Genomic DNA, 23,337 nt, shown 5'->3' on the forward strand with positions numbered 1-23,337 from the left:
TTCTCCCTATTCATGCATCTGAAACAGCTTGTTCCCGGAAGGCAAACATCTCTGGATAAGAAGAGAAAAAAAAAAGACGAACAGACAAATTCTTGGAACGTTTTGTTGCGACTTTATGACGGGTTTAGGGTGTCTGGTAAAAACGGAAGCATAAAAAACTGAGATATTTACTGAGGTTTTTTCAACAGAAGAATATTTAAAACAAGACAGCAAAAAACCGCTCGCAAAGCTTGCGGGTCAGCAACCACCGTGGTCATGGGATGGATTTTCTTCTCCTACGGGGTCAGGAAAAAAAAACTTGGCCGAGACGGTAAATCCCTCGGCCTTGGTTTGAGTGGATGCGGATGCATGAAATCAATCATTTCCCGAGATATAAAGCGACTTGTCTTGTGATGTGGGCCGTTGCTTGCAGCGTCAGATCAGACACTCCTATGCAAACACACACACAAAATCCCAGACCCTCCTTAAGTAGCGAAGCATAGCAAAAAGGAAAAACGAAGCTATACAAGTCTTGTTTTGAGCATATGAACGGATATAAATTGGACACAATGGCGTACTACGGTGAGTTCCGTCTGAACTCGACGATGGCCAGTACAGCACTGTCGACTACAATCACCTGGATTCAGCTAATCGGTTCTGTGTTGGAGAGAAGAAAATATCATCTTCGGCATGTGGACAACCGAATGTCCTAGTAGGATGAGGGGAAATTCGTCAACCGAACGATTGTAATCCGAACGAGAAAGCTTTCACTTCGGCGTACAAGAAGCTTTCGTGTTGTTCGAAAATGAGGGGAACCACTTACCAGGCACAAAGAGTGGTTACAACACGAGAGTAAAGATTTTGAGAGAGACAGAGAAAGAGAGAGAGAGAGCTTATTGCCTAAGGACATTTACCAAACGGATCCGGCGCGAGAATGGTTCCATTTTCCCTCTGTTTATAATTTCGGGCAAGGTGGAACCGTTTCCTTTCCCCTCACGCAACACGCACATACACGGACACGCGCCGAAAGCGGGTGGCCAGGTGTCTCGGGCTGGCATGCAGTTTTCGGTGATGGGCTATCCCGAGTTCAGTGTACGGTTTGGCATCGAGCCCGAAGGACGCGCACAAAGGATACGCCGGTAGATTCGAGTTTGCCGGCAATCTGCTTTCGCCATCATCTATACCAAAGCGTGTCAATGCCATCCGCAGTTTGCGGGTTGGCTGTTTCGCATATCAACGGTGAGCAAAAAAACTTGGAACCAACTGGCGGTGCAATGGTGTGGAATTGTGGCGCAAAGAGAGGTGCAAAAAACCCCAACGGCAGCAGCAGCAACGCAATCGAACGCTTGTGTGAGTTTAGTGACCGTAAAGTACGATGAGCAGCGTGCCACAAAAACAACAGCAACAAAAGTTGCGGGGATGGAAACTTGGCGAACGAAATTTATGTGAAAACTCGCACAACCATCTCGGTGGGTGGAACTGGTGCGTCTTCCCAAGTGGTGGTGGGAGCTTCTTGGTGAGCGGGTGAGATACCAAAGGAAACATTAACAATTCGGTCCCAGCCCACGATGTAAACGGAGCGTGGGGCTGTGTGGCTTTTTCACTCCCTTCCGCCGCCCTTCCCCGGCGGGTGGTGAGGCAGTCCGAACGGGGCCGTTTGACCGCTTGATTATGTGTGAGCCGTGTTAGTGTGTTGAAAGTGGAAAGAAATACCAATGCGGCCGAAGTTGTCACAAGTCCTCCCGTGCCCCATTCATCTTGTTGTGTGTTTGTATGTATTTGTTTGTGTACCGCGTGTGAATGTGTGGGTGTGTGTGAAGGTGTTTGGGGTCAAAGGAGAGAAAGGATTTATAGTGAATTGGTGCCGGATTGGTTCGTGTGAATTTGGGTGGAGAAGTTTTACAAACAGAAGCACGGACTTAACATGGAATGGTCCCTAAAGCAAACAAAAAGAATGACAAAACAAGAGCACAAAGGCCCGTTTTTAAAGTAAACTTAAGTGTGAAGAGAGTGATTTTGTCAGCAGATTGAGTTCTGTATAAACCACAACCAATTCTTTTTTTTTTACTTATATCAGCAAGTTTGACGAAACAGTTTAAATCGTGCGGCCGACTAAACATAATGTACACTGTTGCTGCTGTAGTTATGTAGCATTGCTTCGTGTCATTTTAATAGCATTTGTTCCGCTTCATCACCTACCGTGCACTAGTTTGAACGCAATTTGCAGCGACAAAGGTCATCAATTGTGTATTTTTTTTTTGTAAAATTGCTCACTCATGCACGTTCACATAATTTCCAGCAAATCCCACATATGAGTGCGACCAGAGTGAAACAAAATGGAAGTAGATAACCAAAAAAAAAAAAACAAAATCCCTTCGCTTTCAAATTCACATCCATTTTGAACATCCTCAGGCCGTACAGATGGATAGACACATCAACATTGTGTGATTTTGTGTAACACCCTGCTACATTTTTGTTGGGGGTGACATCAGACATGTATTTTTTTGCCTTGTAACATTCATGTGTTGTTCTGTATCTATGTGTGTGTGTCCTATTTGGATGACAGGGCATACAAACAAACAACGGGCAAAGGACGACCGACAAAAGGTGTGAGAACATTGCGATAGCGTTAGAGGCAATTTTGTTTTTTTTTTTATCCAAACTCGCCAAGCTCGCCAATTCTACATTGCGGGGAAAATGGGAAGAAGTGAAACGCATTTCCCTTTTTTTTGGGGACACACACTGCGCGCTACTACAAAAAGGTTCCCGGAAATGGGGGAACCCTTGAAGCAGGAACGGCCTGCAAAGGAAATTGTAATAAAAGGGAAAGGAAAGAGCTGACACCTCTAATCAAAGCATCATTCACATCAATCGTGCAGTCGGATTTGTTACTGTCTATGTGTGTGTGTGGGTGAGTTTTATTGGGTTTGGATGTTTTCACCATCCGTTGCTTTGTGTGCAAAATAGAGCACTGGACGAAACAAAGGCAACAACGTGCAGGGAGAAACCGACGATGACGATACTCCCACCGTACCACAGACAACACATAATTGACGCTCGATTCTCTTTCGCGTCCATGCGTTCACACAAATATCCGCACGGCCGGTAAGCCAAACCGCTCGATTTGTGTGCGAAGGAACGTGGAAAGCGCTACAGGACGATGATGGGAACGACCTGCCGATAAGCCTATTGAGCCCACTGATGGCACCAATGATCGCATAGCATCGATATGCTAATTATGTGTCGGATGGTGAGGTCTGCTGTGACACCTTTTTTTCGTGAATGAATTTTATATGTTTTTTTTTGTGCTGTGCTAGTTTGTGTGTATGTGAATATAGAGGCGAACGAGCTCGATTTGTGGTTTGTCCCGGTTGATTGCTGATGGTTGTTTATTTATTTGTGTTACGAGCAGGAAAAAAGGGAACCCATACATATCAGACCCGCTATTGTTGTTTGCTAGCAAAAAAAAACAAACTTCAAAGCATACCGCGTGTACGTAATGTCGACTGTTACCCATCAGCGTTAGCGATTGATGACACTCGGTAAGTCTACATTTAGGCGCTTGTTGCGCGGTGAACATGAGCTCTGACAACCGTTGCAGTGAGCAGCCCATTGTACTCCACTGTCAAACGTCAGGTGCACATCAGTGAGCTTCAGCATACTGCACCGAAAACCCGATGTCATCGAAATAGTAAAATTAGGTCAACCCGTAGCTAGTGTGAAGAGGATGGGGGGAGCTGTTTTCAAATAAAACCGAAATTTAAAAGGTGGCACCGAGGCAGACTGGGTAATGAACGACCACTAACGTGGTGTGTGTGGTGGGCAAGGAACCTGGAGAGAGAGAGAGAGAGTGGGAAAATTAACACGAATTTCCTTTTCGTGTGATCGCTAAGCGGTAAGGGGCGAGAGCGGGAGACACTGGTGATAAAAAATGACATAAATGAAACCCACATGCGGCAGTGGTTGTGGTTGGGTTTGGGATGCTCACGCCGCTCCACACAGCAGCTCCGGGGACTCGGATCAGAACTGGGGGCTTTTATTTTACATGTTTCACCGTGATCCGCAGGTTTTGTGCTTCCAAGCTGCTTCGGTAGAAGTTGCAGAGCGAGTTTCACACTCTAAAACCAATATACTCATTGTGCCTGGAGAGAGGCAGAGCCTGGAATGAGGAACAAGTAAAGGGAATCGGCGACAACGTGAACAAGTACAGCTGCTTTCTCGCTGCCTTCCTGGAGTTTCCTCCTGGAAAGAACCACTGCCTGGTGACGGTCCGTATTCGGCTCGAGCTCATAAAATCAAGTTATGAGGTTGTTAAAAGATTGTCACCCATAGACTGTAGGGATGTGAGCTGCGGCAGCAACGTAGACAGCAACGCTTTGACACGTTTTCTTAGCGTTAGCACCCTGTTCGTCCCGGGAAATGCAAGCTTCTCATGGGCTAACAGGCAGAATGGTGCCATTATCCGTTTCCGTACGAATCGAACGGCACTCCAGTATGCCCCCGGGGTGGCTCGGGGTTCGATTTTGGCAACGAGAAAGGCCAGAAAATTGATCACCGTTCGGTAGCGACTAGCGGCAAAACTAGCCTCGGCGACGATCGTTCTCTCGTTAGTGGTGTCTGCGTTCTTCGGCGCAGCGTTGCCTAGCGGGACCAATCGCGCTATCGTTCGCCATCGTTTCTTCTCCGGGCCTGACCACTTTTTCCCAGGCGCTGTGTAATCTGACAGATTTATGGTTCCCACACAGCTAACTGAAACGCTCGTGCGCGTCGCCCGGATACGAAAACCGGATGCGAACTCGTGCAGCAGCTGCACGGACGCTGTACCAATATATGGGACAACAACCCAAACAAAGCAGTTTCGTCGTTCATCCTCCGAGCTAGCTGGTAGCGAGCGTTTTCGTTCGACCGTCCGGGTGTCGATACGAGTCGCCTAACGCTGGTGAACGAGGGCCGCTGAGAGTTTTGCCGAAAAACCTCGAAACCTTGTGCCAGCACAGTGGGCCAGCTTCGCGTCGCTGTGCCCCGGTTCCGCCCGGAAGTGCTGCCGGAACTGATTGCTATCTTTCGGCAGCGCCACTCCACTGGGGGTTGTGGATGGGCGACGATTTTCGGTTCGATATAACCCCTGGCCCCGGTACCCAGGTGGCGGTGTTCTTTCGGGGCGGTGAAGGTTGTGGTGGTGGTGGTGGTTATCACAAACATAAATTTATTTCGGAAGTGATGCTCGGCTATACAAGTGTCATCTGGCGGCAAGCAAGCATGGTGAAAGGCGTGAGAAAACGAGCGAGCCGTTGCCGCAGGTGGAAGTGAATTAATTTTTAAAGGTTGTCTACTGTGCGTGCTTGTGTTTGCTTCTGTGGCTGTGTGTGTCTGTGTCTGCGAAAATGTTCGGTGCTGGGTTTCATATTTCGGTACCGGGTCGTATATCAACGGACACATCGCCTTTGATCGTCGATTAGCTCGTGAACGAAATTTATACCATTCATCCATCGTGCAATAAGCATGCCGTTGTTGTTGTTATTGCGTGTGTGAACCGTTTTTTGGATGATTCTGGTCGTCTCTGCTTTTTTTGTCTGTCCACACCTTTAGCCTATACTTAAAGCCATTCCTTTAACCGTCGCCTAGAAGCTCACGGTGACAGATCAAAGTGAGGTCATGACATGGCATGGAGTTCGCACTAGAGCCGTGGAACGGGTTTCGTAGTTGCCAAGAGAGACAAGGGCAAGTGAAAATGCAATTTCCAGCATCACTCAGCGGAGTCTGACCGTTCCGGCAACGATCGAGCATTATAAGCTCACCGACCATTCACCAGATTGGCACCTCACACGTGACCGGTGGTCCGGTTGCGATGCGGGTGAGCGCTTTGACCGCTACGAACACGAAAATTTATCGCATTTGATCCCATGGCTGGTGTGGTGTGCCGGCAAAACGTGTCCTGGAATGCGTTACCATTGTCACTTGCTTTCCGGGTTCTTCGTTCTCCGCTTCCTACATGCATGCGGCGTGCAATTTATCTGCCAAACCGATGTGGGACAACATTATTGCTTGCTTTTTGATGGACATTTCTGTCCCGGGAAGGGTGCATGATGGGTGCGGGCCCGTATCGCAACGTATCAAACGAATCTATGAATTAAGCTGTTCAGTGAACATGTGAATTGGAGCAGCATTTTGGGCTAATGGTCGACCATTCTTTGTGTTTTTGGGGTTTTTTTTTAACGTAAAATGTTGTTTATTATTTTTCGATTGTCGTTGGAATTGTGCTTTACTGAACTGATTCAAAAATGCATCATGCAACCTGTAATTTTATTCGTAAAAGCGGTAAAAAATATTTACTGTTGATTGCAGATTGCATTCATTTGGGCGCAAGTGGTCTTTGTGTCCTGTACAAAACGCTCCCAAATATGCAATTTACAAGACGAAAGACTATTTATGTACAAATTTACCACAATAATAGCACAATTAAATGGTTCCATTTTGTCATAAAATTAAATAACACACATTACACAATGCATCATGTGCAGCAGTGGTGAATGCATCCATCTGTTCGTGCAGCTGGTTTCCAGGCTGGCCAGGAATAAATATCAACCGACCTGATACGGCGGCTCGACCGTTGGTGGGCAAACCATGCAACCGCTAAGGTTACGCACGGATGAATGAGCTGACCGTAACTGACTTGTACGCCCAATTGGGTCACGATTGGGTTGCAACACACATACCCGCACACTCGCGTCAAAGTGGACACGCATGGTTTGACAGAATGGTAACGACACCGATTCGGTATACAAGCAACAATCGTTGGTCACAGATGTGTCAAAATATCGATCACACAATTGAGCAATTGCGTAGCAAATGGTGACACATTGACGGTGCAACAATTTAATAGCACTACCGCAGTCGGTGGTGGTGGCGGTGGTAAACCAAAGGGTAAATCGTTTGGTGAATGTTAGCCGTGACTTTAAGCGACATTATTGGAATGACATTTAGTTCGATCGAGTTGGAACGTTGTATGTTGTAAGGGAATTGAAATGATCGAACAGGAAACCATGAAGATAGGTGGAACGTAACATGTTTATACCAACTTTGGTTAGATTATACAAGCAGGCGGAGGCTTGCAGGGTGGCTCAGCGATTCTGATGCAGGAGTACTTTATGACGCCAACGACTATATTGGATATTGAATTGGAAATAATGACACCACATCCAAGTTGTATCCCTTAACCATATACCACTCAAAATCTGTCAAACCAATATGATTATTAATTCGTTTGAGGATGTAGACACGGTTAGCCTTAAAATTGAATTGAAATAATATGTAAAAACTGATTCTGACACTAAACACTTTCTGAACTTCTGGTGAGGTGATAGGGTAACATCGGACGCCAAAAAAGCATAGAGTTACTACTTCATGCTGCAATTTCAAAACATCTGTGTTTTCAGTTTCAAACCATCACAGTTTCTATATGATGGTTGCAGGAGTCACCATTACACGCAGCCCATTTTAAATGTTCCTGTACAATCCACTCCAATTAACTCCATTAAATAATTACCGTCGGAAACAGTAAATCAAGCTCTTCAAACGCGCCTCCACCCAATACTGGCATATGCTGCATTTTCGATTGCTACTTACAATTGGCGGAAACTCGTTTTCCTTCCACCCACTACAGAAACCCCCTTTCAAGGACCATCAAATTGTGTGCGCTTGCACACGTACACCGTAACACTGCTTAAGACCGCTTGTTGACGCCCCCGTCCGATGACAAATGGATTAAAGTCAGCGACGGCCTTCGACAATGCTCGTATGTGCGTCGTGAAGGGCAGGTGCTTGTCCAATGTGCAATGGGAAATTGCTCCGTTGGTAAAGCAGCGGAAAAACTCACCACTCCTTGGTGAGTGAGTATCGGGTAGTGCCTACGGTGGAAAGTTATTACATTCTATCATGAACATGGCAGCTGTGGAGGCTCCCTTCCGCTACCGTGCGCGATACTTTTTTCCCCCATCGCTACTGCACAAGCTTATTTTATTGCACTCGATACGGATTGGTGAAGTAGTTGCAATCGGAGAGCCGCATTTAAAATGTGTGTTTTGGAAGTATGGAAGAAAGAGAGAGACAGATAGAGAGGGAGAAAGAGATAAAAGTATCGTAAATATACTGAAAGGACGCAAATGCTGCAAGCCCAAAACACAGCTTTACAAAAAGCTTCCCCCGATCACTGGGTTTGCGACCCGCGCGGGAGGTGTGTATGAAGGTGTGTTGTTTTCCACCCGGCTTCTGTTCTGAGTACCTCAGTGTAGGTCGCGCTTTGTAACTCCTGAAAAAATGTGCTGCAGCAATGCGACCCATACTGCACCCGAGTTGCTGCAGTAAATGAGGCTCCCGGTTCGAGCTGCAATCGGGCGTTCGGGTTTTTCTTCATTCCCTCAAGCGGCCACTTTACTCGCTCCCGTTTTTATTATTTGTTCTCCGACCACCTGGCCGGACGGTTGAGTAAACTGCGGAAGAACGGTGGGGGGAATGAGGACGGGGGAGGAAAAAAGTAAATAAAACAGTTCGTTCCGATTCGAATGGTGGATGGCTTCCGGGTGGTCTGTGCTCTTGCTGCTGCTGTCCGCTGCCTGTTGGGTTTCTTTTATCTTGCTCGTTCCATTTTAACGGTTGCAATTTAAGGTTCGTTTCGGTTCGGGCGAGTAAAAGGAACGCAATAGAAGCGCAAATAAAAGGCGCAAAGGAAAGCGAAGAAAAAACACACCACACGGAAAGAAACAACTTTCATATACTTTCCACCCCTGGGGGTGACAAAACTTCAAACTCTTCGCGCTCGTCGTGCCCCTTCGTACACCATGACACTTTAAAAAAGACGAATGGGGAAGGTTATTTCGTTTTTTTGTCCCAAACCGTTGCAGCACTGTCAAGAGTGCCTACGGGCAGCTTCCGGTCGGACCGATAGAAGCAGCAACAGCGCCCAGGCTTAGTTAGGAATTCGGAAATGAATCAGTTAGGTAAGGCACTCTCGGAGACGCAATTCATTCCTCTTACCTTGGAGCACGCCACGCCACACCGTGTTCCACTGTTGGAAACATTGAAATCGATCGACTGAAAAACGGCTGACCGGCTGAGGGCAGGAAACAATTTCCGGAACGCTAGTGCACTCCTTGCAAAAGATTTTTTTTCGGAAAGATAATTTTCTCAAAAGGAAACCGAGAACGGACGGGTTCGTCGCTTGTGACGCAGACGGCACATACACCGCATTCGCGTCCGTCGTGTTCCGTTCGCCGATGGTTGGTTGTTGACATTTGTGGAAGTTTGTTTGCCCGGTTGTTTGCGATCCGTCTGCAGGTGAACGGTACCGGTTGATTTAACGTTTTGTGAATGTTCGCTCACTGATTGAATCGGTTACAGCATGCTTCAGCATAGCGCTTGAAGCGGTATTGGTAGAGGTTAAAACTCCAATTGAACTACAGCGCACCCAATCGTGCCTAATGTGCAGTGAAAGTCAATCCAAAACATCTAAGCGCTGCAGGTGATGAGATATACCTCGAAGGTAATGGATAGGGGGTGAGGACACTCTGCCTTCGAGCACCAGTAAACTTTGACAAACTTCTGACTGCCGTGCTTAGCCGGTTCGTTTGCGATGAAGCGCCAAACCCCCTGGGAAGGTATTTTAAACGATTGGCTTTTGAGGCCAAAGACAAGCCACACCAAGCCCGCCAGCCAGGCCGAAACAGCCGTTTGTTCCAGGGCAATGGAATGTAATTAAAACCGTTTAGTGTTAATTAAACCTGCTCGATCGATTGAACGGGAAGGAGCGTTGGGTTGTAAAATGAAATGTAACGAGACGCTGGCGAAGACCGGCAGGGTACACTTACGCACGATGAGCACGCGGTAGAGTTTGCCGTGCGAAAAGGATTAGGCACCGAGTGGCCGGGTGCTGGCCATGAACGGTGAAAGGCGCTCACGGTTCTAGAATTCTTGTGACAGCTGAAGCTCGTGGTATGTGCTTTGATACTGTCACGATCCTTCCCGCCCGTCCGTACGTTCGTTTTGCAGTAACTTTTCGGTCTCGTTTTCTTAATGAGAAGTCATCAGTGTGAGTGAAGCCAGAAGTTTCGAATACGGTGAAGCTGACGATGAGCGGATGCCGCGTTACGATGCTGTTAGTTGATGGTAATGATGGCAAATTTAGACGAACGGGATCGACCCTTCTCGGCAGATAATGTAATAATCCTATTAAGTGTGTTCAACGATGCCCAGCATGATGGTGTACTTTATCGAGGGTGAATCGGTTTGAACCGTGGTTGAAGGTAGTTCGTGCAGAAGTGGGTGTAATTATGATTTCCGTTTGTTGCGTGATACTGTGGGAGTGTGTGTTTTGTGGCAACAGTGTGCAACAGAAGGAGGCACATCAAATAATACTTCAATAGGTGACAAAATAAGTTCACCCTTAACTAGGTGGAGCATTACAAGTCGATGTAGATTTTGTAATTTCAATTTCACTTGCTAACCCGTTGTCGATTTTGAACCTTATTGTAATGGTTTGGTAGATGTAAGTTGTAAGCACAAGCTACGTATGATTTTAAATATCTTAGTAAAATAACTGCCATTGCTCGGCTGGAAGATGGATTGCAGGGATTTTCAAGAATTTTCTCCGAAAATAATCTTTTTCCAAGGTATTATGACTGTTGTCAGTTTAATAAACCATAAGCGAATAAGTCGATCGTAAAATAATTTAAAGATTTACACATAAAAACTGTTGGAAACTGGATACAAAAATAATTATAGAAAATCACTCGGATAAGATCAACTGATTTGTTAGCCAATTCTTCACTATCTGTTTCCATTAATTCATGATATCGCCAAATGTATAACATAAGATTTTTTTTTTTGCATGATACTGCATAACTTCAAATAATTGGAAAGTGCTTTTTTGTACGGTAGTAAAATAACTTAAACGTTAGTCTTACGTTTATGCATGCTTTGGTTAAAGCCAGTGACTCATACATACCGTTGTTATTCGTAGCTAAATGGCCCATTCGTTCCGTATCACAAAATGCAAAAGTACTTCAGATTTAGGAAGGATTGTCTCTAAGTCGACTAGTATGAGATAAGCATGATCGGTTTTAGATCAATCATCATATGACATCGGTTGCTACTAGCAGACAGCCTCCACTTTGCCTACACTGTATCAGACCAGCACCATCCGATCCGCTGAGTGATGCGTTCGTCCGACTGCAGAACAGACAGTACGACCAAACCGTAGCCCAACCACCTGCACACAAAAACCTTTTCATCCTGAATTGTGCGATGAAAAGTGATTTTTCGCGTAATGCTAAAGGATTAGCGAATCGAAGGGGTGAATGAGCTTCGCGCACAAGGCAACTGCTTGGCAGAAAACGACCAACAGAGTGCATTGGTTCTTATTTTCCTCTCTTTTTCCTTCCATTTCTGTTCCAGGTGGTGAAGGCGTATACAAACACAGCCATCGGTGGTGAGTGGAGAATCGTGAGTGTTTCGATGAAAAAACAAACAAACTTTTCCACAGTTAAGAGGGTTAAGAGGCACACACCCAAGTGAAGCGAAATAAAGGAACGAATCGTGGTTTAAAAAAAATCTTAACCCGCGCGTTACAGGTGTCGGAATTCGTGCGGTGTGTGAATCGGTGTCGTGTCAGTGTGTGTGTGTGTCTTTGGTTTTGTGTACACGATTGCCGTTTTTTTTTGGAGGGCCTTTGCCTTTGAGTTCCGGTTAGAATTTGTGAATGTGAAAGATTGCATTTGAGTTGTTTTTCTTTCCCCTTTCTCCGCATTTTCCCTTCATTTTCCGTGGATTAGTATGCGGGTTCGGGTACGTAGGTTGGCATGGCAGTGAAAAGGTGTGCCCATCGCTGGCAACAACCGGTCGTACGGGCATAATGGAGGGAACAGCGTGAAAAATCGCCGTGAGTGAAAAGTGTTGTTTATTTTATTCAAATCCGCCCATCTGACACGGAGCAGGCGGGCTGGCGGTGCTGGAGTGAATCTAACGCGATGGCTTCGGAACCTTCGCACGGTCAGGTGGCTGTGGTGCTGTCGTCTTACTTTTCCTTTCAATCCGTAACGTAGTCCGATGGGAGGGCAGAACGGGAGCAGATCGAAACGACGCGACGCGATCCGATCGGTTTAAAGTGTGTTTGTGTGTGTGTGTGTGTAGAGCCCCATTTTGCGGGCTTACGATTTCCGGTGCAGTGTCAAGTGGGGAAAGTCTTTTTACACATTTTTTTTCCGTGAAATCAACAGTCATTGCTGCGCTGCACGGTACAGTGCAGACAGAGGGTGTGTGTGTGCGAGAGAGCGAGAAAGAGGGATCGGAGAAAATAAGGCACAGAGTGTAGTGCTTACCGGGACGATACGAAAAGAAATAAAAACTCCCCACTGCTGGCCCTTTCACCCGCGGCACCCGTAATCGGGCATAAGGTGGCTCGCGAAAACCAGTGCTGAATGTGAAATCGGTTCTTTCCGGAGCAGAATTGAACGTGTCAGAGCGAAAGTCGATTCGATGCTTTTACGCCGTTCCCCGACAATGGAGACGGTTTGCATGCAAATTGTGCTCGTGCTGCTGCTGCTGATAGTTCACCGGCTGGATGGTTCGCTTTCACCGGCCCAGCAAGGTAAGTTGTTGCTGTTGTTCAGCCACCGTTGAGTGTTGTTGTTGTAGTAAGATTGTAAGAAGTTGCAGGAAGGAGAAGGAGAAGATGTATGCTGTAGCAGGGGTTTTAATTTAAATTCTTTCAAAGATGGTTCGATGTTGTAGTGTCGCAAACAGGGAATTTCTTCTCTGTAGCTAGATCTGTGGTGGATTGCGTTGTAAGGCAAGATTGAACATTCTCGAGAGATATTACATTTATTTTGCTTAAAATGCCGTTTTAAGATAAGAGAAAAAAGCTTGGAGTTATATTAAGAGGTTTCAAGTGCTTCAGGATAATACTTCAAGCCATTTCATATATTTTCATTGTCAATGTGTTTTATCTGTTGAACATTGGCAAAAAATGTACAATAGTTGAGGCAATGCGTGTACACACTAAAAACCAAATTTATTGTTAATAAAAATGTGTTATTTTTAAACTATTATACATTTTATGAGGGTCATATTTGCAGCATTTATTTATGAAACAAATATAAAACACACTCAAATTTAATTCAATGAATAGCTCAACTTTTTTCACATAAATTTACCAGTAATCCACACAACCACAAAGGCAGCTGTGCCTGGATAGCAATGGTGAATTTTATTTGTCGCAAATATATATTATTTAGCTTTTTGTAACATTTGTATTAAATAATGCAACACATGCATGCCAAAAATATAAAAATATAAAAAAATAAGAATATAAAAATATTTCGTCATTTCCAGTGACGAAAGAGTCCATAAGGATCAAAGTCACTTTTAATCCTTTGACAGACAGACAGACAGACAGACATTTATTGTGACTTCGATTGAATTCCATTTTGAATTTACATTTGATTATTTAATGTTGTCAAATGATAAAAGAATCTGGCTTCGACCACATCGTATGTGGGGAAGGTAGTTTGTTTATGATATTGAATTCAATGTGAAATTTACATGTGTGTGTTGATGATAGCTCTGATCGTAGTGCTGATCGTAGCTCGCCCGTTCTCGAGGATGCATTGATCTATAACGATGCATAATTCGCTCGATTGCAGTAAAAAATCATTTACATTTCTTCTTTAATCAATGAACACTTCTAAAGCTAACACTAAGCAACAATGGTCAACATTTTAACAAGCTCGTTCCGGTTACTGTACATGTAAAAAAAGGCCGAAGTGCGCTAGCTGCACATTGTATGGTTACAAGTTGGACCTTGAGAATGAGAAGCACAAACTAACTTCAACCAACGACCGACGGTTTCTTGCAGACAACCTCAGTCGTTTCGTTTGCCAGCGAGAGTTGTAAGCGACAAAGTGCCGAGTCGAGTTAGAAGTTGTCAAATTATAGAAAGATTACGCCTTTTCAAAGGACGATGCTGGCAAGCGTGTGCCGGTGGACGAATGTCGGTTGCATTCGTTACAAATACTGCCCAGCCGCAGTGCAGTGCAGCTTTGTTTGGGAGTGGTAAAGTTTCACAGTGCACATACATACATGCATACACACAGGCAGTTTTCCTTTGGTCGATTTACCCCGGCAGTGCCGTTTGCTGTGCGGACCGTGCGGCAGTACATCCCACTGGCCATCCATTAAGTACCGAAAAGTGTACAACATGGGCAGCATATTCAGCACATGTAAGTGGACGGCTGGCCGAGTGGTAGGTACACGTTCGGTGTACACCACTGCTGCTCGCCTCACTGGTCGGAGTGGCTCGGGAGAAACATTTCATTCATGTTTATTCTCCAATTAATTCATTAGCTTTATGGAGATGAAACACCAACAACACGGCAATTGTTCGGAGTCTGGTCGACTCCCCGGTGGTAAGAGCACTGTTTCGTGGCAACATGGGAAACATTTGCCACTGTTTTATGTTGGCAGGAGCTGGAACAGGATATTGAAGCTGACACTGCTGCTGCACTGGAACCGAAGCATCTGCTCGAGCGTTTTGTAACACATTTAAAGAGAGCAAAACAATATGTTGTATGACGTTTTTGTAAACAAGATTCCAGTACAAATGGGTGGGCTTAAATCAGCTGGAAATGAATGGAGGCTTTTGTGAATAATGTGTTGTAATGTGATGTAAAATTTGACGGAAAATTGTTTGGCGGTCGGTTATACTAGTTACAGAAACTGATCTCCTGTGAAGAAAATCTCCTGTGAGTTGTAGTTTACTGTAGTTGTCACAGGACAAAAATAATTGCTAAAAATCGTTCTTTTTATAACATTTGATGTGAAGAATCAAATAAATACTAATGTTTGCTCTTATGCAAGTTGATTATTTGTTCTACAAATTAATTGATAATTTCACGATGTTTTTAACTTGTATCCATTTTAAATGATTATTTTCAATTCGATTTGATTTTTTCCACTATCAGATACTAGAAAATACAAAATTATTCGATTGCCCGCGTCAAATTGGAGACAACAAATTGACATATTCGGCCATTCATTGCATATTTATAGCCACTTAATAAGAACTCAAAACACACTGAAGACGTGTGTTTCAGTGACTTATTAATATAGCAAGAAGGTCAAGTCTTACGTATGGGGGCACGGTCCATTCGGGACTTGAACCCATGACGGGTATATTTTTAGGTCGTACGCGTTGACGACTGTGCCACCAGACCGGCCTACTTAAGCATTCAAATGCAACAAGAAAAAAAACATTGCTTAAAAAGGGGAAACAACCATGAACAACAATGGTACCGAGGGCGGATCGTCAACTCGTGCGACTTAATAACATGCCCGTTATGGGATTGAGCCCCATACGGGCCGTCTCCCGTAGCAAGGACTGACTATCCGGCTGCTTAGTACAAAATAAGATGCCTCTACAGGCTGGCCTGGCCGCATAGGACGTTACTCCAAATAGAAGAAGAAGAACCTGCCTGCTTGTTAATTTTACAGGCTCGATCGAATACGTTTCGTTTTATCTGGAACTATTATCCTACATTGTATTCCTTACCTATTGCATTATCAAACGCTTATCAATGAGTGCATGCAAAAGACACATGCTCACCTCGGACAGCGACCAGCAAATCTCAGATTACCAAATTTACAAAACTCCCTCGAACAAGGAATCCTTTGATGGCTACTTCACATTACTACAACCTACAAGGTATTGTAAGTTTTGTGTGCAGTAAGAAACATGGTTGGAATTATTGGATCATAAGCTGATAACCACCGGTGCTGGAATGAGGTGACTTTCACGTTTTACGATTGCTTCAGTTTTCACTGAGCCATTTTGAACATCAAACGCTGACCCATCGGACCTAGCTAATCTGCATGCCTGGCCTGCCCACTGCTTTGTAGGCAGTGATTTTATCTTGCCAAAAGCCTCGCTCTTCAGGTCGGACGAGTTAGGCTTCCCTTAGGCCACAACGAAATGAAACGATAAAGAAAGTGGATTTTAACCTAGACTGGGTGGGAACCTCCATCGCCATGAAATTCGATAAACTTTCGCTCTATTTGCTGTTCATTCTATTCTTTCTCACTGGCATTGAGGGTTTTGTACTTACCAATTTTTTCTGGTTTGCTCGCTACAGTCCACGCTTATTTGATATGGTCAGCTCAAAATCCTTCAGCTTTCGTTGCTTTTTAAATGCAACGAAGGCGTTCCTTCCTCGGTTTCATCCTTTCAGTTGTTCTCAGCGTTTTCTTTTTTCCTTTCATTTGGCTCAAAATAAGCCTGAAAACCTCGAAAAATGTAGTTGCGCTCCTGCACACCCGGTAGCCACAGCGGAAGCCATAGTCGGGCGGTTTTGTGTTTTAAAATTATTCATCAACTTCGGCCACCGGAAGTAACGGAACGATAAAGCCAGAGATAAATCTGGCAGCATTAGAGTGCTGCCCACCAGACCAGATAGCTCGCCAGGTCACCAGCCTGGCGGAATGGTTCTGCAAGCAATGGGCAGTTGCGAATGCGACGTTTGTGTGGAAAAAATACACCATAACCCAAGCGGTGAAAACTTTCATATGAATATGTTAAACGAATGTTACGGTATTTTCCGGTGCCCGGTCACCCCGGACCGCAGGGCCAGTCACATGCCGTGCTATTACATTACGATGCTGGGTGGGACTGTGGTTCGGGGTTTTGACTCGGGCCAAAACTGCATAGAGCAAAAGGATTTGTAGATAAAATCCCAACTTTGCAATCAAACCCTTTTTTTCGCCGAACGGATAAACCCTGAGGCGGAAAGGGATAAACTTCGACTATGGCTTCAATTAGCGTAGGTTGTGTGTGTGTATGTGTGTTGCTTTTGCTAGTCAAACAAGAGGGCAAGGTCTCACGGGGGAAAAGTTTTCTGCCGAAAAGCCTGCAATGAAATGTTTATAAATGAAGGTACAGTCAATACGGATCCGATAAGGTATAAAATGTAAAAATGAACTTTTGAAATATTAATACAAACAACCCATAAACGTGTAGATCCCTTTTGAACCCATTGTGTAAATATCCTTATAATGGTTTAACGTTTCATTAAACAAAAATCCGTGAAAGTAGATAAAACGATCAAAACATCAGAAATAAAAATTTTGAAGATATTTTTTACATCTATATTTTTTATAGTTTGTTTTTCATAAAAAGAAGACTCATTGTCTATAGCTATAAACATAGACTTTCAAAATTTTTATTAGTTCGATTAAAAAAATGAATATGCTGTATATTTTGGTTTTTTTCTTCTTCTTTTTGTCGTAATGTCCTACGCGGACATGCCGGCCTATACAAGCTTTCGAGACCCTATTTAACCCTATTTAACGTTATGTATTATGTTTACAAAAACAACCATGCACCTCCATATAAACTAACTTGTTGCATTGCTGATAACTTGTTTTGAAAGTTTGATTTATGTTTATTCTCCATCAGATTGTAACAATAATTTGCTTGTTATTGATTGTTAAAATTCAACAGACCCTCATATTAATTTTTAAGGACTGCAGACCGCATCTTCATAAGAGGCACATTTAACTTTTAACATCTAAATTAGTACAATCTTGTCAAGTCGATGTAAGGCGCACAGAACGAATACAATTTAGGAACGTAGATCGCAACTTGAGATTTACACGATCAAAGATAGCATTGAATACACGATACATGACAAGAAAAAGATCAAAAAGACGAGCGGCGCTCCTCTACGTCATATACTGGTCTTACAATGCCAGGTACAAGTTTCAATTATAAAAAGATTTGGTTTCTATTTTAAATGCCACTTTTTATTTAAATTTAATGAACTTAATAAAATAATTTCATCAAATATTGTGACAACAATTTCGATCATCAAACGACCATTTTTTAAATGTTATCTCTTAAATGTTCTCCCTTCCAGACCTTAACCAATCACAGCAGCTACCAGTTGACCTAGAGCCCGAGTTCGAGGGTACGATACAGAACATCTCGTCCCCGACCGGGCGTGAAGCGATCCTGACCTGCTCGGTCAAGAACCTTGGCCGGTACAAGGTCGGCTGGCTGCGAGCATCTGACCAAACCGTGCTAGCGTTGCAGGGTCGCGTCGTAACGCACAACTCACGCATCAGCGTCGTACACGAGGACTTTCGCACGTGGCGGTTGCGTATTCGACAGTTGCGCGAATCCGACCGAGGCTGCTACATGTGTCAGATAAATGCCAGCCCGATGAAGAAGCAGATCGGCTGCATCGATGTGCAAGGTGAGTATGGGGTTCCTGTTCACGGTTGCGTCCTTTCCCGTCCCGCTCTTCACACCAAACACAAACACTCTATACAGTGGGCCGTATTCGAGCATTTAAAGGTAAGCTGTGTGCCATTTTATCGCTTTCTTAGCTAGCAAATATGCAGCAAATATGTGGAGTGGAAACACAAAAGCAGGACAAAAAAAAAGAAGAACATCAACTGAACCCTTCCTCCTGTCCACTTTTTTCTCTAACTCTCTTTTAGTTGAACTTGTGCACCATGCCGATCGGTACTCAAACACTGAAGCGGCATTTCAAGAGCATTTCCCTGTATGCGTACCAATATGGCGCATTTTTCCGAATGCCATCAGTACGCTGCGTCCCATGCGCCCATGCGAACATTCGCGCTCAGCATGCGTGACTCTGTGAGGCACAAAATTAAATTAAATATTGACCGAACGCCATTGTGAGTGTGCAGGTTAGTTTGAAGTATCCTTCACGCGCGCCTACATTCCTATATGCGTGCGCGCGTGCTTGTATGCGGGGGAATGTGTGTTTTTGGAAAAGTTTTTCAGTCCCTTTCGAGCGCGGTGAAACGGTGGCAGCGGGGACGTGTGCAAAGGTGCGGAAGGAACTATGTTTTTAATTAAAATTGTATTATCCGACCGGGTCGGATCGAACGCGAAAACTTCGATTGATGGAATCGTGGCTAGCGAAGGACTTCCGTTCCTGGGGAATGGCGAAAGGGTAATTGGTTGGGTAGACAAAAAGGAAGTATGTTAAATTTAGGCATATTGGCATCGATTCAATCCCCGCCCGATAAGGAAGGTGGAATTTGGGGACAGAATGTATGTGTGTATGTGAGAGTGTGGAGAGTTCTACTGCTTTTGTCGAAGGGTACGGTGAAAACGTTGCAAAAACGTTCGCCAGCGCATTTACGCCAGCAAAACAGGGATGAGCAAGTTTGGCCGCTACAGCATTTGGATTAAATGTTAAATTTAAAAGAATATTAGTTATACTATTAAGTTATTTATTTCAAGGATCGAGGTTTTTAAATATATTTAATTATTACATAAACATTGATGGTAAAAATACGAATAGTAAAGATCGAACGAGTTGAATGAGTTTAGAAGCAATGAAGCTAATGGTATTTGGTATTTGTAATGAAAAAACAATGCATTAAATAATATTGAAAAATAAGAACGTAAACTCAAATAAAACAATCAAGTTATCTAACCATCCAAAACATCAAATTAAAAGCATAAATTTGTTTGTCTGTATTAATAAATGATTGTCCATCCCTGGAATAAAGTTATCGTACGCACTTATCCCTTTAGTGGTGTGCAGCGAAACATAAAGCATTTTTCCGTCCCCCGGACACGCCAGTCGCTTCCCCCTGGGCAAGGATTCGATTTTGCAACGTCCGACCTGATAATGAAGGTGGGCGACGGTGACCCATTGACGTTAATATGGGCCCACCCCAGCTTCCACCGATACGCTTCCAGCTTCACCATCGCAGACACTTTCTATACTGTCCCCTGTCTGGGGATGAAAATTTGCGAATTGCAAAATCAATATTGAATATATGATTGGAATTTGGTGATACAATTTTCCGTACGCCGCACGTACGGTGTGCTTCGGCCGATTTGGCGGAACAGTCCGACCGTCGGCAGCCTGTCATGCTGGCAACGCTCTCGCTCCTCTCACGCAGTCTCTCGGGAAAACCGACAGGCCGGAACGGAACGGTGACGTACAGCGGTAGATAATGCACCTCACTTGTGCCCAATTTTACGGACCCTCCGTCCGCCTCAAACGCCTCATCGTGTTCGGGGGAACACAGCCCTCGCGGAATCAAACACACGGTGAACGGTTTTGTTGTGCGTAGACGAAAGATGATGGATAAAGTTTTCGATTTAGTTTCACGAAGCAATTCGAACAATACATTTCTTGAATCACACACACACACACACACATAAACACACACACACAGATACTGGAGGGTGTATGTGAGCAAAGTTCACCAGATCTCAACGAATGTTTTGCGAAGGAATCTTTCCACCGACCCTCATGTTCTTTTCGTCAAAATCCTGTGAACGAGCGTGTGGCGTACCGTGTGAAGAATGAAGGTTCTTTCCACTTGATGCTAACTGTGTTCGATTGCATTATCAAATCCTGGGAAGCAGTGCCGTGCGCTAGCACAAAGAAGGGCATTTCATCGGAAGAATCAGTACAATATGAGAAATGCTTGTTATAAGATTCGGTGCGCACTTGGCGTGGAGCTCAATATCGACGCCGGTGTGCACTGTCGGTGAGCGGAGCGAAGCGGATGGATTGGGTTTGGGATCTATTCTTATAGAATAATGGCCGTAGAACGATTGTTCGATTATGTATACGAGTATAGTGCGCAACGGTTGATAGGAATCGTGATGAACTGATCGCTGATATATTATTTGCCTCGAATAATAACGAAAAAAGTGCAAAAAAAATTATAATCCTAAGTTGCTAGTGTTGTTGACATCGTTTGAACAGCTGCAAAACGTACGATTAAATGTAGAATAGTCTACGAGTAAAGTGTGATTTTTATAACTCGTGTGCATACATAATACTATAAAGACAATTATATCGATTTTAGATCGCATAACTTATCTTTGTACAAGATGGAATGACAAAGGATAAAAACTCCCTTTTTCTATTATTTTCATATTTTCATATAATAATTCAAGTTATTCTTTCGCTGAGCTTCTACTTGCATTGTTTTCCTTTCCTTCAACATATTCAAATCAAACAATAATAAATTATCATACACTTTACTTACACCTTACTGCAAACTAATTCACATATTTCTGTAAGTAAACAATTAGTCCCAATAAAGCTTCATTTGGTAGTAATAACTTGTCCTGGGTACTTTCCTCTAGGCAAAAAAAAACTCCCCCCAATGTACGATGATTCCCGGCAAATGGAACAAATAGAGCATTAATAAAGTAATTCTTCCACCCGAGAATGTGCTTCGATTGCTTCCGTTCCTTAATTCTTCTTTTTCTTTTGTGCGGCTGCTCGCCGACCCAAAACAGCAAGGACAATGCTGCTAATGAATTATTCAAAGCCCTAGCTAACCGCAAACGGTCACCACCGCCATCGGAAGAAATGAGCGTGAAAGCGAACCGCAAACGAAGCATTAGAAGCATACCCTTAATGTAAAAAGCACGTCACATTGCTGCTGCAGTAACCTGCCACAATGATCGACATTCCGCTTGGGTTGGTGGTTTGCTTGCGATGCCCACTCGTCGTTTCACTTCGTACGGCCCAGGAGTAGCAAAGTTGTACCAGTCGCTTCATTAATGCCGTTCCGCAATCACCTGCCGCAGCGTCAAACTCTGCTCCTGTGAGAAAGAAAATGAAATTTTCTGCTTGCTTTTTTGTTGTTTTGCTTTACTGTTTTAGTGTGTGAGAGTGTTCGATAAATGCAAGCTTCTCGGTTTCGAAGCATCGGCAGTGTGAAAGGACAACTTAATTATCGAGACGCAAAAGTCGAACGTAGCGGTATGCCACGTGTTGCCGCTGACAAAGCTGACTTTCTTAACTCACTCCTGCCCGCCTGGAAGGTAAGGGTTCGTCCCTACAAAGCAGCCAATTTCGCTTGCTCGTCTTGTTTGTGATATCAAGCGCGAGGAGGGAGCTAAAGTTCCCGGCTTAGCAGCGTATATCGTGATTAGCGCTTTAGAAAAAAAGAAAAAAGCGATGGCAAAAAAAAGGAAACTATGTCACAAGAATCTGCTTTCGGGCAACACGTTCCCGGCACGGACGGGGGATGGGGTATTATTTTTTGAGATGGTTAGTTTGCGTCAACTGGCGGAAAATGTACCCCTCCAGCGGGACCCAGTTTGGAACGAGATTTTCGGAAGGATTTTTGTTTGTGTGTGTCTTCGGCATCGTTTACAGACTCAAATTCTTTGGAAACGAACAAAATCTCAACATTGACAAAAACTAGTGAACGATCTTCTGCATGCAATGCCATTTAATTAACACGTTCCTGCAGAGTTTGTTGACGTTTGCATCAATTGTTGTTTCGCTCATTTTGTTGTTTTGCACATTGTCTGACCTTTTTCCGATCTGATAAAAAAATTATTAGAGTCTCCTGCAAGCAAGGTACTTCGTCTTCGTCGCATTGATTCTCAATCCAATTCTTGCTGCTTCGCGTTCGAGTCGGTTGTACACCTCACACACCTTCAACTGTTGTCCTACCGATGATGTCGATGTCATCCGCCCAAGTCAAGAAATATTAGAGACCGACATCGTGCCACGGATGTCGTTGTCTAGCCCCACGCTTCGAATGACACCTTCTAGGGCGATGTTAAAGAGCAGACAGCAGAGTCCATCACCTTCCCTCAGACCGCTGTTAGATTCGAACGATTCCGACAACAAGTTCGGTACTCTCACCTTGCACTACACCCCGTTCTATTGGCCTCTATTGGGCTTAGCCCGCGTACACATGACGCCCACGCCCGAATAAAGAGCCGATTGCAGACGATTCTATCTTTACCATTAACATGAGAGGGATAGGGCTTATACCCCGAACGTACCCAAATGGTATGCATCCTTCACTCACCAAGATGTAAAGGTAAGGACACGTCAAAAGAGACATAGAAAAGTTTCCTCACGGCTACACATGTCCCTTAGACGCGTTGTCTATGTGTCTCGCTTGGTATGTTTAATATGTTTATTGATTAATCCATCTGGATCTTGAAGATCCTACATGAATGTACTTAAATTAGTGCTTATAGACTATGTAAGGTACAAAAATCGATAGGGGAGAACTGGTGCACAAGAATAGAAAATGTATTTTGAAAATAGAATTATTACGTAAGTTGTGTCCTGAGTCTATCCCTAAAAACATTCTGTGGTATGTTGAATTCAAATAAACATCACAGCGGCATACGGCAGGTAAGCAGTACAGCTTCAGCTACCTGTTACGCATACTTGTTTATCGAACACAATTATTCGGTTCGACTCGGGAAAATTCGGGAAGAACTTTTCCATGATTTTGTATGACTTCGGCTGTTTTGGACCTCACCTTTAGGCG

The 23,337-nt window shown here is 44.1% G+C and overlaps 1 protein-coding gene across 2 annotated transcripts in view; it reads left to right on the top strand.

Moving 5' to 3' along the window:
• Positions 1-921: 921 nt before the first annotated feature.
• LOC120950616 (lachesin) overlaps positions 922-23,337 on the top strand; it is an 85,423-nt gene continuing 63,007 nt past the window's right edge. Inside the window, exons 1-4 of one of the 2 annotated variants that reach the window (XM_040368799.2) lie at positions 922-1,218; positions 11,428-11,461; positions 11,805-12,619; positions 17,937-18,275. In XM_040368799.2, the coding sequence (XP_040224733.2) occupies positions 12,508-12,619; positions 17,937-18,275 (451 nt within the window). In that variant the 5' untranslated portion in view covers positions 922-1,218; positions 11,428-11,461; positions 11,805-12,507. The other variant, XM_040368798.2, reaches the window with a different exon arrangement.

The sequence above is a fragment of the Anopheles coluzzii genome, chromosome 2, assembly GCF_943734685.1.
Source record: "Anopheles coluzzii chromosome 2, AcolN3, whole genome shotgun sequence".
Lineage (NCBI taxonomy): Eukaryota > Metazoa > Arthropoda > Insecta > Diptera > Culicidae > Anopheles > Anopheles coluzzii.